Source organism: Styela clava, chromosome 6 (assembly GCF_964204865.1).
Source record: "Styela clava chromosome 6, kaStyClav1.hap1.2, whole genome shotgun sequence".
NCBI classification, from domain to species: Eukaryota; Metazoa; Chordata; class Ascidiacea; order Stolidobranchia; family Styelidae; genus Styela; species Styela clava.
In genome coordinates this window covers 12,838,642-12,856,113 of record NC_135255.1, presented here as the reverse complement: position 1 = coordinate 12,856,113, position 17,472 = coordinate 12,838,642, and the positions used below count along the sequence as shown (strand labels likewise).

The 17,472-nt window shown below is 33.1% G+C and overlaps 2 protein-coding genes across 2 annotated transcripts; both read right to left on the bottom strand.

Annotated features, from left to right (window-relative positions):
• Positions 1-4,594: 4,594 nt before the first annotated feature.
• Positions 4,595-10,147, bottom strand: LOC120331449 (uncharacterized). Its single transcript, XM_039398532.2, has 10 exons — positions 9,905-10,147; positions 9,377-9,502; positions 8,833-9,034; positions 8,066-8,176; positions 7,530-7,727; positions 7,092-7,241; positions 6,756-6,918; positions 6,533-6,638; positions 5,957-6,068; positions 4,595-5,170 (listed from the first exon to the last, which is right to left on the bottom strand). Exons 1-10 carry the CDS (start codon positions 10,088-10,090, stop codon positions 5,067-5,069), a joined length of 1,458 nt encoding a protein of 485 aa, XP_039254466.2. The 5' UTR covers positions 10,091-10,147; the 3' UTR covers positions 4,595-5,066.
• Positions 10,148-12,834: 2,687 nt separating this feature from the next.
• Positions 12,835-15,420, bottom strand: LOC120330846 (uncharacterized). The gene is made up of 3 exons (XM_039397805.2): positions 15,261-15,420; positions 14,454-14,684; positions 12,835-14,155 (listed from the first exon to the last, which is right to left on the bottom strand). Exons 1-3 carry the CDS (start codon positions 15,367-15,369, stop codon positions 13,497-13,499), a joined length of 999 nt encoding a protein of 332 aa, XP_039253739.1. The 5' UTR covers positions 15,370-15,420; the 3' UTR covers positions 12,835-13,496.
• Between the last annotated feature and the right edge of the window lie 2,052 nt (positions 15,421-17,472).

The window sequence follows — 17,472 nt, the reverse complement described above, 5'->3', positions numbered from 1 at the left end:
TGCTGCTTAACTACTCAGTTGTCTGGACACTCGCGATGTCGGTACCGTACCGTCTTACCAAATACCGATAGTCGGTTATAGTCGCTTTGCGTCTGACCGTACCGGTAGCCATGCAATCACTCATGAAAGAATGGGAGATACGGATAGTCTCGTAGAATATAGACTACTGAAACACTCTCTGCGCCTGCCTCATACCGTACAGACGTAACGTACCGATCCAGACAAATGATAAATAGCCCGTGCTCAACCATTTATTTCAATCCACACCTCGATCCTAGTAGAACATAGTGAGTCGAGGTATGGATTGAAATAAATGGTTGAGCACGGGCGATTCATCATTTGTCTGGATCGGTACGTTACGGCTGTACGGTATGGGGCAGGCGCAGAGAGTGTTTCAGTAGCCTATATTCTACGAGACTATCCGTATCTCCCATTCTTTCATGAGTGATTGTATGGGTGCCGGTACGGTAAGACGGTACCGTACCGGCATCGCACGAGTGTCCAGACAACTGAGCAGTTAAGCAGCATTTTCCAATTAAATTACCTTCTACACGTAAAAACAAATTTTCCGAATTTTCGTATTCAATTCTGTATTCTCTTATCATTATTATAAATATATTGCTTGTGGTTGAACTTGTAGCATGGAGAATTTATAGAGTATTTTCGTTTTGAATTTATTGGATATTGCTCATGAAAATCAGTAGCGAGTTAGAAACCCAGCAATCACATTTGTGCGTGTAGGATTAAGCCTGACAACGTTGGTCCCAAACAGCATCAAATTTTCTAAAAATAAAAAAAACGCGTGACAACGATGGGCCACGAGGCGGACCATCGTTGTCAACCTTTTTATTTTCTTTTCATCCAATTTTTTTTTTACTTTTTTTTTTTTTCGTATTTTTTTTTCGTTTTTTTTTTAATTTTAATTTTTTTTTTCTTTTTTTTAATTATTTTTATGTTTTTTCACAACTATTTTTTTATTTTCACTTTTCCATTTTATTTTTTCATTTTTTTTTTAAATTTTACGCGTGACAACGATGGCCACCATAGATAACCACGTTAAACTTGAAATGGAAAAGTGGTGAAATAACAGGAATATTAGGCTAACTGACTTATCTGTAAAGGTCGCTCATAATGTTATTTTAGAAAGACATATCGACCAGATTTGAAGATCAAGAAAGATCATGGATATAAATAGAGACTGGTTGAGTCTGAAGATGATCATTTTGAACTCGACGACGAGCTTGCAAGTGATGAACCGGATGCAACAATCAGTGTGTTTTTTAGTCCAGTGGATTTTCCAAACATTAAGTATCCTTTGCTAAAAACTCCTAGTGGTCGAACTGCCGAATTTGACATAGTCTTCAAAGCCAACCACCGACATTGGACGACGTTAGTCACTTCTGCAGAGAAGGAGACTCGAGATTTAACTTTTGATTTGTATTCAATGTAGGATTCATTACTGCGTCGTTTCTATGATTGTGAGTGTTTTTTTTAACTAACTATTCATGAGATATGTATGACAAAGTTTGATGTTAGTTTAAGAACGATCGTCGGCTGTGCAGTATATCAATATTTCATACACCGCGCTAGGACACTAACAGAATTTTCGTGGAAACACCTATCAAATCAAAAATTTTAGTTTTCTATTGCATCGTTTATTGTCTATTCAAAAATGAAGAACTTCAATTGTGAAAAGTAATGAAAACAAAAAAAAATACACAGCAAAATATTAAAAATTACCTTAAAAAGGTATAGTACCGATGGTATTGCAATATATAACTGGCGTTAAGGTAATCGAATATGTATATATATTTGAATGGTTAGTAACAATTTTAAATCTAAATATTGCCTTGTAGCATGTAATATATCAAAATAGAAATAAAGTGCTATTCATATAAATATTGCAATACTTCCCTCTGACGACTTTCGATTTTAATTTTTTTAGTATTTTATGAAGCTTGAAAGAAAATAATGGTTGGTGATATTCCATGACTGATGTAAAATTCATAAAGCATATAACGTAAATAAAATATATATATGAAAGTTAAATATTATGTAGAAAATGTAGAAGGATTCATGTTTTATAATTTCTTCTTATCCGACTTTCTTTTCTTCTTACTACTTGCCACGCAACGACAAGAGATTGGTACATCCTTTTCGATTGTTTCGTTCTTCCCTTTTCTCAAGGTCTCAAATTCCATACGAAAATCAACTGCTTTTTGTCGATATAACCTGGTGTTATTTTTTGATATGATACCGTTTTTTAATGGATCTTGGCATTTCTTGCCGCATATTGCAAAGCGGAATCTACTGGGCGTCACATTTTTTTTGCATTCTACCGTGAAAAGAGAAAACGGTGCAAAACCGTCCAAAACTTTCACGGGCTTTTTAAGTTGCTTGCATGAAAATCCTTTGAACTCTTTACGGACTCTGAATCTTCCTGAAGATAGAGTCACCAGTGCCAGTAATACAAATAACGTTAAGATGCGTATTTTTTGATCCATCACTTCCACAAATCGAAGATTTATTGATTTTATTTAGTAATCACTTTTCTCTAGTCCAGATTACTTGCTCGAAGATATTGACAGGGATCATCTTGAATTGGGCGTTATATATACCCTTATACCCCTTAGATCCCCCTGGACACTTTGTATCAAATTAGGGAAATTGACTAGGGATACAGAGGTATCGTTTTCGTTCTCCGGTAAATGCCAATATTAAAAAATTAGAAAGAAAAAACTAAACCAAAACGTTTTTCCAGAGACCTAATGCACATTGAAATCTGAAATGAGGATTGAAATTTTCAAGTGTGGGACTTTCCACCACCAAGCTTATGCCGTAGATGAAACGCGCGTAATATAATCGTCCCATACTATTCATCCATCGTCTACATAGGCCAAAGCAAACATCAAAAATTGGGTTTTACTCGGCACTTACTGTTAAATATATAAAATTTACAATATTCCGTGGGCGTAAATCACATTTATATCACTGCGAGCGAGTGTATTAATATTGAACATGCAATAATCATTAACCCGTACACCTACGCTATTTAAGTAAAAAATCCCCGGTATTGTGACGTGATAAGTAAAGCCTGGGCATTCGAATGTTTTTATTCTATAGTAATTTTACAATATATGTAGTCAGTCACGTACGGTGTGGCATGAACTTACTTCCCCTTTCAATTTCGAAAACTAATATTCTTTTGTATTTTTTCCACGCTTGGTTTGATAAGGTTACAGACTCGCTGAACCTTATACATGAACTGCTATACCAATTTCATAAATTTCCAAACTTTCTGATCCTTTTCCGTGGGTACTTCCATGTCTCCCCCACGCTATTAGTCGTGAATCTAAAACTTTTACCCCCTAACTGAATATTAATTTTATATCTGCGTAATGAGTATAATAAACTTTTTTGTATACTTTTATTGAGTGATAATTTCACAGCTGAATTTGAGGGGATTCACGTTGACATATAGTTGATGAAATGAAAATGTTCCTCACGTCATAAAGTTAACTAACGATTTTGATTATGTAACCTGTGTAATACGGAGATAAAGTTTAAATATATTTAGAGTTATTTAACTATTATTTCTACCAATTTCTTCCATAATTATATTTCGAACAGTAATGTGCACGGTCACCGCAGACCAAAATTCTTCTTCAATGTCATTTCAGAATATTATTGTTTTATCATGAGCATTAAGTTATCTAATCACGTATAACATTAAGTTGTGTACTTAAAATACTTTTTCTTGAGATCTTACAATTCTCAAATTACGTGGCTTAGAAATTGGACATTTTCAAGCGAATAAATGCAGTCAGAACGATTTGAAATCTTTAATTTTGCCCTAACAATGTCAAACTACTTGAATATATGTATATTTGATATAAGAAATTATTTTCATTGAAATATGCAAACTACAACGCAACAAAAAGGAGATTGATATAACATTTTAAATTTGATCGCAGTTATAATAAATAACAGCTTGCAAATTATCTTGAAGTTTCTAAACCCAGCTTAAATCTCAGAACGCTGGGGTAACTTTTTATCTGATTGCATTTGCTGCCTAGATTACTACATCAATGATACTTTTTCTGGTTCCGAATTTCTCTAATAAATTGAATTTTTTTAACCTATAAAAGAATTTGTCGCATCGGAACAGTAAGGCAGAACATTTTGTTTCATGCAATTTCGTCACAAACATTGTCACTCACTATGAAATGATTTTACATTCATACAAAAATGTAAAGAAAATAGACAACATCGTAGTGATAAAACATGATGTTAAAAAATGTTAGCACTTTTGGCGTAAAATATAAACTTTTGTATAATTATGTTTTGTGAGTATTATTACCTTTAAATATCATAATTATGCAGTTACTTAATGATGATGTCACATTGGCCTATATCAGGGGTGCGCAACCTGCGGCCCCGCGGGCAAAATGCGCCCAACAATAAAAATTCGTGTGAGTCGAGAAGTGCCAATTTTGAATGGTGTGCGGCCCGCGGTTTCACCCTTTTATTTGTATCTGGACCTCATGTATTAAATGTTACAAACACCTAGTTTATATAGTAAAAAGACAATGTATGTATTTTGAGAGAATTTATTGAGAGATTTTTTATACAAAATGGGAGTAATCAATTGTTTTCATTGAAAAATATTGATTTGGAAAGACAGTGAAAGGCACAGAAAAAATATATAGAAATTAGTAATCAGAATAGAAACTCCAATTGTTCCATTAAAACGAAACTCCTTAATAAATCTTGATTGAATCAATTACCAAAATTTGCAATTGTTATAGTACTCGGTTTCAACTGAGACAAGTTTTAGCAAATGTATACGTGTAATAATAAAAAGAATCTTCAACTATTTTATCCAAGTCATTTCAATATTGAGGTGCAACAGAATTGGGATAATAATTTTTTAGGAGATACTTTCAAATTTATTGAATGGTTGAAGACAGGCAACATACCATTACAGCCTTATGTTTAAACGTTTATAGTTTGTCAATGATTCTGATTCTGTTTCGAACAAACAACTGATTCCAGTTGGCCTCCTCTTAACTTCTCCCAAAGGTGATAATATTAAATATCGCGTTGACTATCGCCGCAAGTACTGGCATAATATGAACTGGAGCCGTCTTTCGTGATGCCGAAGATTTCACTGAAAATTTAAATTAATAATGAGAAATTGAAAAAAGAAAAAAAAACATACCATGTTATTTTTACGAATTAGTTGATACAAAAAAAAAACATTGTGTTAAAATTACATAACATAAACTACTGCCTAGGACAGGGACGGGCAAGTTTTTTTTAGGAATCATTTTTGCAAAAGGCTGTATGAAATATTGACTGTGACGTAACAGTTGCTATTCCCAAGCTCTAGGATAGCGTCGAATTTATTGGTGGATGATATTGTTAAACTTGAGATCATAAACGCTACTAATATTTCAACAAATCATAGATCTGATTTTTTGAATAAACTTTAAAAATAAATCTAAATTTTGTATGAGGTTGCAGGAAAATTTCACAACTTGTTCCAAGAGGGATGATCAAGATTCCTTGACGCACCGCAATGCGCCCATGAACCGTAGATTGTCTATTCTTTGCCTATGCGAACATACTCCATTTTCTAGGTTGTTGAATTTAACAAATACTGAATAATTTTGTAGAGCAAAATTTTAATATAAATACGTCAGAATATCTAGCCGAGTAACGCCAGAGATCTAAATTTTAAAAAATTTCTTGTAGAAAATATTTTTCATATCCTTCACATCGTACACATGAAATTCAAATTACCTAATCAACTATAACGAGCTTGATGTTTGAAAGATATTAATTGAATTATTCTGATGATTTAATTAAATAAAATCATTCTCGAAAATAAAAAAAAAAATGATGGTTAAATAATGAGATAGCAATATTCATATATAAGTCGTTTTAATCTTACTGTATTTCATAACGTTTATGCTGAAATCTGATGGAATGAATATTTCCACTTCTCCGTTTCCGTCAACATCTGCTATTGCTGGAGTTCCAATTCTCTTGTCTGATGACCAGATCTGAAATTAAAATTTAAAAACATTGCGTTCAAATTTCTTATTAGATACGAAAGCATACACACCCTTTCCTCCTAGCCGATATTTAATCCAACACATATGCAACTTCTACAATACTACTGTTATGTCTGATATAACAAATTACTCTTAATTTGTCCAGCTTTAATTGGCACTACATCGTAGGGAACAAGATAGTGAAAAAAAAATTATCTTTTTTCATAAGATTGATTTCAGTGTAATTGAGATTGTAAAAGTGGAGATATTTTGAGGAAAGATTTTTGATCTTCTGAGTTTTTATTATTATTGAGGTTTTAGGTATGGTTAGATCACTTGGACTACTGAACTCTGATCACGCGCATTGCAAATAACATATTCGATTGTCCTTTATGACTCGAGTCAAGTCAAATAAACTTGCTAAACTCATCTGCGTAGGCGATATTTGGTATTTGATAGATATATGGACTTACCACTTCTCTTTTGTAGTCCCATATATATGGGCTCCCTGTCTCCGGTGAAAGAATATAGACTTTTCCGTCATCTTGGCCAGATACCAGGATATGTGGCTTGGCTTGCCTGGAAATTAGATGGATATTTTTATTTGAATTTTGAAACATTCAAAAAAAAAAAAAAAAAAATAACGTGGATTTTTTAACCGATCCAAAAATTGTAAATAATATGTTAGAATCTCACGTTCTTCCTTCTACAGCAGACTGAATTCTAAAGCTGAAAGCAGGTCCAGGTGATGTTGTGGTGTAGCTTGTAGCAGCCATTTGCCATTGCGATAAAATGTGTTTGCGCCATTTGCCACCTTTGTCAAATCCATCTCTTGGATATTCATACGCTAACACCATACCTTGAAAGAAAATATATCAGTTTAAAACTTCTTCAATTCTGTCTTAGGATTTATTTGACGATGGTGTTTGTCCAACAGTCGATTTCGAGTTGCTCATCAATGATACACATTTGTAGAAAATGTTATAATATTCAACTATTACTACATGAAATCACGAAATGAATGAAAAATACCTCTTTTTCCTGCAGTTGCTGAAGTAGAGGTTAAAATTTCTGGTCTTCCGTCCATATTCAAATCCACAATTTCAATTCCAACATACGAACCGTCTGTGGCGATGACAATAGATTTTTTCTTTCTTTCTCGAGACCAGTCATTGTTCATATCTGACAAATTATTATTTTTCATGTTCGAAAATATATAATGTAGCCTACTTCAATGTAGATAAGGAAATAACAAATTTTGTTCTATAATCAGGAGTTTTGCACGCCTTTATTTATTGCACATTCTATATGAAAGTAGTAGTACGTGCTTGATAGCCTTGTTGTATGCATTAACCATCCATAAAATTAGTTGTAGATATTTGATGTTGACAACCGCTTGCATTTTTGGTGTAACCTCTGCTTGGTGTGCTTTCCAATAAGATAATTTTTAAAATGTTTCCAAGTGAATACCTTCGACCCAATATGCCGTCAATTTTCCAGTAGTACGACCAGCTACGATGAATACGTTTGTGACCGTTCCTGTTTCTGAACTAGGCAATTTCATTACTCGAAATTCGGTACCACCGACATCTTCCTGGAGCCCACTGATGCGGTGTTGAATCCATCGTGACTGACTTGCTGGTTGCTGCAACCAAATCAGCGAGTTCACTGAAAAAAAAAAAAATCAGATATATTTAATATTTTTAAAATCTAACAAGTACTAGATATATATAGTCTCTTGTGCTTAAAGATCACACCTAAATATATAGTACCTGAATTGAAAAACAAATTTTCAAAAAATGTTCTTGAAAATTTTTACAATGAATATTAAATTCTTAATTTTTCAAAGACCTATTCTAACTTAAAGCAGACGTGAGCAGTTTCTCAGCAATTTCACCATACAAATGCAATTATAGGTTAAATATTAAAGATGTTTCATTAGTCAATGCTTGTTTCGTCCCTTCATATGAAAATATAATGTATATGTATCATCTACTAGTACTTACTGCTATTGCTTCCTTCGATAGTAACACAATCAACATATCCATCAATATCCATGTCAATCCATTCTGTGTGAGAAAATCCCTTTCCTGTTCTGTTTACAATAGGAATTGGTCCTGAAAATAAAGTTTAATGATTAATATAAAAAATGAATTGTCCGTGTAAAGCACGTCTGACAAATCTCTTGGGACAGCATCAAGTTTATTTAAATGATTTCAGTATCTCTGCTCCGTACTGCATATTATACTAACCATTTGTCAAGCCCAACAAGTACACCAAAATATTCGAATAAAAGCTTATGAAGATTCTCCGCAAGATTGCCGATGGCAAAGTAAACACATGATATCTAAAACTAAGGTTTCATGTCTATGTATACGAAGAGTCAAATTATTCCTTCAAAAAGTTGTTACGGCTTTTAATAAGTTGATAGCTTTCAGCTCCAATAAAACTATGAAACGGACATTTTATCAGGAAGCAAATAGTTTTATCATGCAAACTGATAGGGTTATAATTTAGCAGTATTATATTATGAATATTGTCATAATTCGGATATTTTGTTGCAGCCTTTTTATAAGATTGCTCCGTGCGCTTTTTCTCCGAAAATAAGTACAACTTGGGAGTTAAAGGCCTAATCGTAAAATAGATTTCTCCGATCCGAAAGCACGTGACGTAAAACTCTCGCAATATATATTTACTGTAAATCTACTATTCTGATCATTTTTAACTTACACAAGAATTGTGCTCCAAAATTTTCAATACACAATTAACTTACTCCATTTGTCAGTTGCCAAGTTGATTAGAAAAATTCCTCCAACATTAGAAGAAAATGCTGATTTTGCTTCGTAAAATCCTGATGCAACCCACCAGACATAAGCTGGTTGCTTTTCTACAGTTCCTTCTGGGAGTATTCCCACCTTATTTGGATTTGCAACCGTTGTTTGATCAGCTACAATATCTGTCTGCGATTGCCAGATCTGAAATCGTAAATTTACATACACGTTTTAAAAATGAAATGCTTCAAATCTTAACATTGATTCTATTACATTATTGTAACTTTGACATTTGTTTCCTCCGCGCTTGAAATTAGTTGTGATTAGCTCACAACATATTAGTTCTTAAAACTTGAGTAAAAAAATATTCTTTCAAGGATATTTTGTTGTAACTTTTTCATATCTTTTCCAAGTCAAAATTTAAATTCTGATCGCTACGATTTCCACCGAATTTGGTTCAAACTATAATTCCCACTATTCAGTATTTTTGTATCTCTGTCTTTTATGGTGGAGACATTAGTAATTTGAAACACTGGATGTATTTACCTCTGGTACTGTGAGTTTGTTCATCAGTTCAGATATTCTCCTGATTTCACTCCTTGGTTTTTTTGACATATAGACCATTTCGTACATTGGGTAGTATTCACTGCTGAATCTTGGATCAGCAATAATCTGTGTATATAAAATCAATCAATGATAACAAAGATCTTCTTTCTCCAAAACAACAAATGGGAAAATGAAAATACCTATTGCAAAATGATTCAATATTGTAGACATATAACCGTAGTAATAGAATTGTTCATTGTGTTTTTTTTTTAAGTGAAAACAATACATGCCTTAGAAACCTATTCGAAGTATCAATGTACCATTAAATTTTTTCACTTTTTCTTGACATATAGCCTCACAGATGTTTCTTCCGTATGTCCCATGTCACATCGCTTCAGCGATTGTTAGCAAAAACTTATATTTTTAATTAGTTTCATTGTTTACTAAATTTCAAGTGTGTTTACTTTACTCTCGCAATTTTTCGTAGAAAAACTATCAGGGAAATTTCCGAAGTAACAATACACTTACTTGTATAATCGAAGGATCAATTGACAACGTGATTGTATACATTCGTCTTGCTTCGTATTTTTCTGATACAAGTCCATCATTTGTAACAACGTTTTGACAAAACACGAGTTCCACTGTTGCCGCAATAAAAATTGTTAGCATGCTTAATAATAATCCTATATTAACTCTTTTTGGATTGGGAGCCATTTTTGCGAAAATTTAATAATTCGAATACCCTGAAAAGTCCTGTAAAACGTGTGAAAATTAGTAATTGTAGTTATCCAAAAAAGTGTAAGCTTACTTGAATTATATCAATTATATTTTGGTACGGTAGTTTTAATATTTCTGTACTTTTTTCATTGTTGTTAGTGAAACTCAGCTCTGGTTTATTTTTTGAGAATCTGGTTGCAGAAATATAATCTTTTTCCCTTCGTTACTTTATTCATTTCACAGAAAACAAACTAAAACTTATCGATTGGCATTTTTCCACTCTCCAAATACAAAATTGTGAGTTATACATATACTAAACTCAATTTTGCACCGGCCTGAGTAACAACAGCAGTAATCTTTGAGAACATCAAACTACAGAGTATCATTATCTCAATGATCACGTGTCTGTGATGAGTTAGAATACTGGTTTCTCAACATTGTCTCTCAGCTGATTCGAAGCGGATTAGTAACAAAATGAAGCATTCACATTTGATTTATTACAAGCATTGAATTTTGATATTAGAGATAAAGTCCAACACTTTATGCACGAACCTTTGCATCTATATGTTATTATGTCTCAATTTTTGCATTACGTAATTTTTTTAATCATGTCGAATTTTTATACTTTCTTTGTCTTAATTTATAGTATATGCGCTATTTCTCAATATTATATAGAGAGTTTTAAACAAATAATACAATTGTCAACATCTGTAAGTTCTGGAAATTCTAATTTGAAGATCTGCGATTCATACTCATAAGACAATATGTCAGAAAGCACTCTCAGCCTGCGTTACAACTTTGCTACACAATTTCCCGAGGCAAAAGATTGAGCCTGACGGAATTCGTTGAGTCTGTTACTACTTTATCTTCGTGCTATAATTCTCTCGTGTATCAGGTGTAGATAGTACGCCCAAAGCGTTTACTATAGCCAGAGGCGAAATATAGGCGTCTATGTTGTTTTACGACTAAATAAGAAACTAATTAATTTAATTACATTGAAAGCGGGTAGGATGTCGTGTTTTATCTCCTCTCCGCACTTGAAAGAGAAATTATCCATTGATATTATGCTTCAACATATAGACAAAAGAATCAGATAGTTTCAATAACGAAACTCAGTAATTGTCTCTTATTTGGCAAAAAAAAATGATCGTAGTTGCAAAGGAGCATTCTTCAAAAAATTAGATATAAATTATTTCAGGTTTTATTCTTCTATGTTGGCGTCTTCGTACTTGTATCTCTATACATCCATACATCAGTGGTGAGGGTTGAAATATTCCCATTCAACTTCCGTCTTTGAATCATCACAATTTCAATTCAGAGCTGAATAAAATTACAAATCCAGAATAGCAAAGGCGATATGGTCATATTTAAACGATTATGACGTATTTGGTTTTGCCATTCATGACGCAAATGATAATATACATGTAAAGTATTTTAATATATGAGTTGACCCAGACTGGGAAATTACCTGATTAATCTTTAAGGATGTTGTTTATCTCGGTGCGCCAACTTGCGACGGTTTCCATAGCGTTTTAGCAGTTTTCAATTCATAAAGGGACTGTTGACTCGGGTTTTGAGATCGTTTTTAGTATAGTCGGAGCCGAAATCGTACTCCACCGAGTCGAGAGTAAAAATCGTGAATTCACAGGAATCGAAGTAGAAATTGCAATTTTCATTGAAGATAAAAGAACTTGAAATTTTGCACGAAAACTCAAGATAAATCATTGAGTTTGCTGAGCGTTCTGAATAATTATTAAAACAGAGCATCCGCCAAGTTTTTATTGTTAAAATTAGATTTTTTGGAGCTGTTTTTGTAGTCAAAATTATTTACTACAACACGAGATCGGAATCAAAATCCGGAGCAAAGTTTTATTCCAACACGGAGTCTGGTATTACAATCGATTATAAATCTTTCCCAGTTCAGCAAGCCTGATCTTATATCGACAGTGCCAATCGCCAATATTTTGTATGAAAGTGATTGTTTGTATGTCAATGTTTTAAAATAAATTCAACAATAATTTTTCTTAACGGGAAGGAATAGAACTATTGGCGAGAACAATATTTTAAGTGTAAAATACCGATTCAAGTTCATGCACTTTGACCCATGCAAAGGTGACACAGGAGGGGACTATTGAAATATAGATTTTTCGTTGACTGTAGTAATAGTCAACATGCCATCATTATATGTATATGAGTTCACGCATGAGTACTCCAAGTTGTAAACCCATTTCAATGGAAAAGGCTTCAGCCACCTCTCTTAATCAGTCTGCATTTCTATCACTATTGTAAGAAAAAGAAAGCGATGCTCAAATATATGGACACGAAAGCCAAAATGAATTATCACGGGTATGCAACCGGTCACAGTAGACAGCCGTTACCGCAATTTTCACGACTTCGCCTGACCAACAGAACCAACGCGAACGTGGATTTGCTACAAAGGGGAGCAAATTTTGATTTTTATGACGTCATAGCAAACCAAAAATGACGCCACAAAATTTTTTTATAAAAAATAAAAGTAATAGCCTTCCAGCGAAAAAATACAATCTAATCACTGAATTTCAAAGCAGTTTGTCCAGTAGTTAATGAGAAGAGCGATTTTTTCAATTTTCACCACAGCAATAGGAAGAGAAGAAATAATTAAAACAACAAGACAATCAATAACAACAACATAATAACAAAACAATCCATATGTACATTTCGTGTCCAATAAAACATGTTTTTACGCGTGTATTCAACCTCTATAACAGTTCATCCATGTAATTCTCGCAACATAATAATGCCTGTAATTCGAACACACAAAAACACACCCAAAATGATTATAATAAAAAGATGAAAGAAGATTATTGAAAGAAATACACGACGGAGAAACTAATATGCCAGCATCACATTCAGTTTATTTTGCTTATAAACAAATACCCGAAACACTTATGTTTTGAAACAATCACGTTCTACTATTACATTGCTAACGTCAGTATTAATCATTCTGAAGCGATCAGCATAGAAACGGGAATTAGGACAGATGTTTCAAAAGTATGTAGAAAACAAAATGATAAGATATGTGAATAAAAAACATCCCTGGCAGCTGAAGATATCTTTGATTACTTTTTTATTTGATAAAAACCGTGTTTGATTTTTCAGACAGCTTTATGTGTAGATGATGATAAATATTTGATATGTATTACTTAGGTATTACTTAGATAATATGGCATCATTAACATGTCTTATGCCCTAAATACTTTTAGGAAAATACTTTTTCGACAAAATGCTGGACATTTTCAAACATCAATATGCGAAATCATCCATATTTTGGTAGCAACAATATCGGTTTATTTATTCACGAGAAGTTTAATTGATTCGAAATATTTCTCAATCGTGCAGACCAGCTGCCGAAGATTACAGAAGATTACAATTTTGAAAGATCTTCTACACTGTTCAGATTCGCCAATGTTATTCGAGCCGGTGATGAGTGCAGGACCAACACCGATCTTGGATCAATATCGATTTGTCTACGAACTTTGACCTCTCTTTCAGACAATCGTGTGACTTTGTTTGGCATTACTGCGCTTCGTTTTGGTCTTTTAAACATTTTTTCCAGCTCCCCTCGCACAGAGTCCGACTTTCTTTTATTTCTTTTTTTTCGTTTCGATTTTGATTTTCGTGACTTTTTGCCACTTTTTGTCGTTGCCTTGTTTTTCTTTTTCTTTTTTCCTTTGCGGCCCTTTTTGTTCTTTTTTGGTCCCTTTCCTTTTTTCCTTTTCTTTTTAGGTTTTGATGGTGTCGTTTCAGATTCCGTTGTAGAATCTTCCATCGTGTCTGAAGACGTGTTCTGAAGTTTACCAGGTAGCGTCATAGACTCAACTTTCAAAGGATCGTCCGCCGGCGGTTCATAATTATCTTCATCATTTAATTCCCTCACGTCTCGAAATTTTTTCAGAAAAAATACTCGAGTATCTCCAGTTGAAAGATGCGATCCACAGAGTTTGTCATTCCAGAGACCATATAATTTTAAAATAGGACTCTCAATCCCACTGTGTGAAAGGTTGATTTCATCTGATAAGAGATCTGTTGATGCAAAAGTATTGAATAATTGAATGATCAAATTTGAGATGTGAAAGAAAATATTTCAGAAAATTTTTTTTTCAAAACGAAAAAGTAACTATGTTTTAAACTTTAAAGTATATAAATGTATTTTCTCAAGATAAATCTACAACTGACTGATGTAAAAAAAAGTGAAAGGTCATTGAAGGTATATATATTTTAGCTTACTTTTCAAAATTGCTCATAGTTGATAAAATGTCGAAATCTATCATTTTTGTCATAGAATCTGTATCAGATGAAAATGAACCGGATGTCATCTTACCTTGTGGGCCCGATGTATGATTTGAAACTTCTGCAAGGGAACCTTTAACAACTCTCCACAATTTTACGTAAGCCACCGTTCTGCTGCTAAGCCTTTCATCAGAATATTTCATTGGATCAGGTTCTGTATTAATGTCAGTCGGTTTTTCCGAACCCGGATTTTCGGTTTCAGTTCGAACTATTGTGGCTGTCAAAACCACATCCGATCTTGATACTCGACTTTGAAGTGAATCTGCGCAATACATAATGTTATCAGATACGTCATTTACCCTTATCACATATCGTTTGCCAGCGGCAAAAAACCTATTGACGCATTTCAAATGTAAACGCTTTATTTCATACCGTAACAATACAAACCTAACCCATAAACTGAATAATCGATATAATTGTGGCTGGCAATTGTGCTAACATAGTCACAAATTACACCCATAAATTGCTCATGTCTGATTGCCGTTAAAACAAAGCACAACAGACAATCTTGGGAAGAAAGCAAACTTTCTACCATCTTCAAAATATGTAATTCGAACACGATGTTTTACGTGCCTTCGAAAATAAAAAATTGTGTGAAATTTGCATGTGAAATTTTTAAAGGAATTTTCACGCATTTTTTCTGGCTAACTTGTTTAGCGACTGTAAATGTTCAAATGGTAATAAATAAGCACATTTGAATATGGAAAAATATTTATGAGTGTATATATATATTTGGTGTGTAACTGTTAGTGATTGCGCTTTTTTAAAGATATTTACAGTGAAATTATGTTGTAAAATATATTATAATATGTATAATGTAGTAGACTATATAACTCACCCGAGTCTTGTTTTGAACATACATCTTGATATTCAGTCTTCACTAATAAAGATTGAGCATTCACAAGTCCACATATAACCACAAACGATAAAAAGATGACCGATTTCATGTCAATTATTTGTCAATCCATCATCAAAATTATAATATATTATTTACACTTTTAGCTGATGAAATACAATGGAAGATAGACTCACATAAACTGTGGCTAGTGACTTATTTACAATTTTTTAGGTAGTAAGTATTGCTCTAATAGTGATTTCCTGGTTCATGGCTATATTACTGACTTAAGGTGTTTGACTGATTATAGCAACTAACCCCCAAATGTACCCCATTTCATGTTAAAAATATGAAAACAAAGTTAATTTTTCCCAAAATTCGAACAAAGACTTTCGTAGGAATCAAATTACACCAGTTTTAAGAACATATTATGTTCCATCCAGTCATTATCAAATTAAAATCTATATTCTCAAGACCTTTGGCACTGATTGAAATAATTATATCTAAGTTCCCATCCGTACGATGTACATAATTACCCTTATTGAGATAATAGGAATTTCTGTTTATAACGTGAATCACGAGCTCACGTTTACAGCATTTAATTGGATTTATGATCAACGTATAAATACGACTCCGATATCTTTCGATAGGAGAAGACGATGTAAACCATTCTAAGCTAGTCTGGATAAATGTTATAAGATTTATATTCTATGTGTTGTGGAAATTTACGAATAAAAACATATAGAGATTTTTAACGCATCTTCATTAACGTGGGCATTGAAGCTGAAGGGTGAACGGGCGACTGGCAGTTCTGAGACGGTCTACGAAGTAGCAATATACGGTAACATCACATTCATCTAACAACCATATATGCTATAAATGGTGACAAAACCGACTTGAATTAACCTTCTGAAACGGACCAGATCAACGGACAACAATCAGGACAAGCAACAATTTGACGGAATCAACCAAAAAGCTGACCAAGCGAAAGCTTTCAATAAGTGCCGAGAAACCGTCTCTCCAAAACGTGCAAAAATCAAATTCGACCAACTTACGAACGTCGAGGACATTCAAATTGCCTGGAACAACGATTGAAGTAGCAAATTGTTGACAAGCCGAAATAATCAAAAACATTATGAAAAGACAATAATCTCAATTGAAAACAGTTGAACTATGGTAACGGACTCTGGAAACGTTAAAATCATGAATATGGACTGTATTGAACATCGATCGAAATGAACTCTTTTAGAACATGATATATGTTCGAGGTGAAAAACCTAATCAAAAACGAACTGTTGAAAACAATGAACTATATGGACTGTTTTACGGTAAATTACGCGCTCTATTCCAAACAATAGAGATATTTTCGCGCATACATAATGGATATACAGATCAGGAGCATGTCATCCTACAATTTGTTTCGTGATTTGCAGGTTTTTCTCCTCATTGAGACAGACATTTTTCATTCTTCCACTAATACTAAGGTAAAGTACTTCTTTTTCTTCTTATATATACATGGCGTTTCATTCGGTTTTCAATTTTTATAAATTAATTAATGGTAACAACTTTGAATAGTCTAATTTCAAATACCTTTAAAAAGATTTATATTATTGAATATTTGTGATTAGCATTCCTTTTCGATTAAATAGATTTCGTTGGAATTAAAATGCTTTCTAAAAGTAGATTCGAGCGAGTCATACTTTAAATTATTTACAAAGCCGTCATATAGAACGGTGAAATAATAAGCTCGTTAAACAAAAATTGTATCCAAAAGCGTTATTTTTTCAAAAAAGCCCTGAGATGGCATAAACTTAAAAATGCGTTTTTTCTTCCCGACATGGGACAAGCATATATTGACCAACTGGGTCTACAAAATCGTAACAATGCGATAAAGCGAGTATAAGTATTTTAACTTAGCGAAATACATTAAATTGAAAATATGTTTTAACCGTCCAAACCAAAATTTTTAAAATAAAAATACGCCATCCTTCTGTAATTCTACTTTACAATCTTTACTCTTTCTATAAACTCTTCTTTATTTCAATGTCGTGTCTCATTGTAGATCATATACATGTAAATATTTTTTTTGACCTATATCATTAATTTTAGCATTGTGTATTGTATTTTTCTATATATTTTCAATTTATTAGAGTTGCCAAATCTTTAAACTTCCAGTTAATAAGATGGGGAGATAATATAGCAACTAACCCCCAAA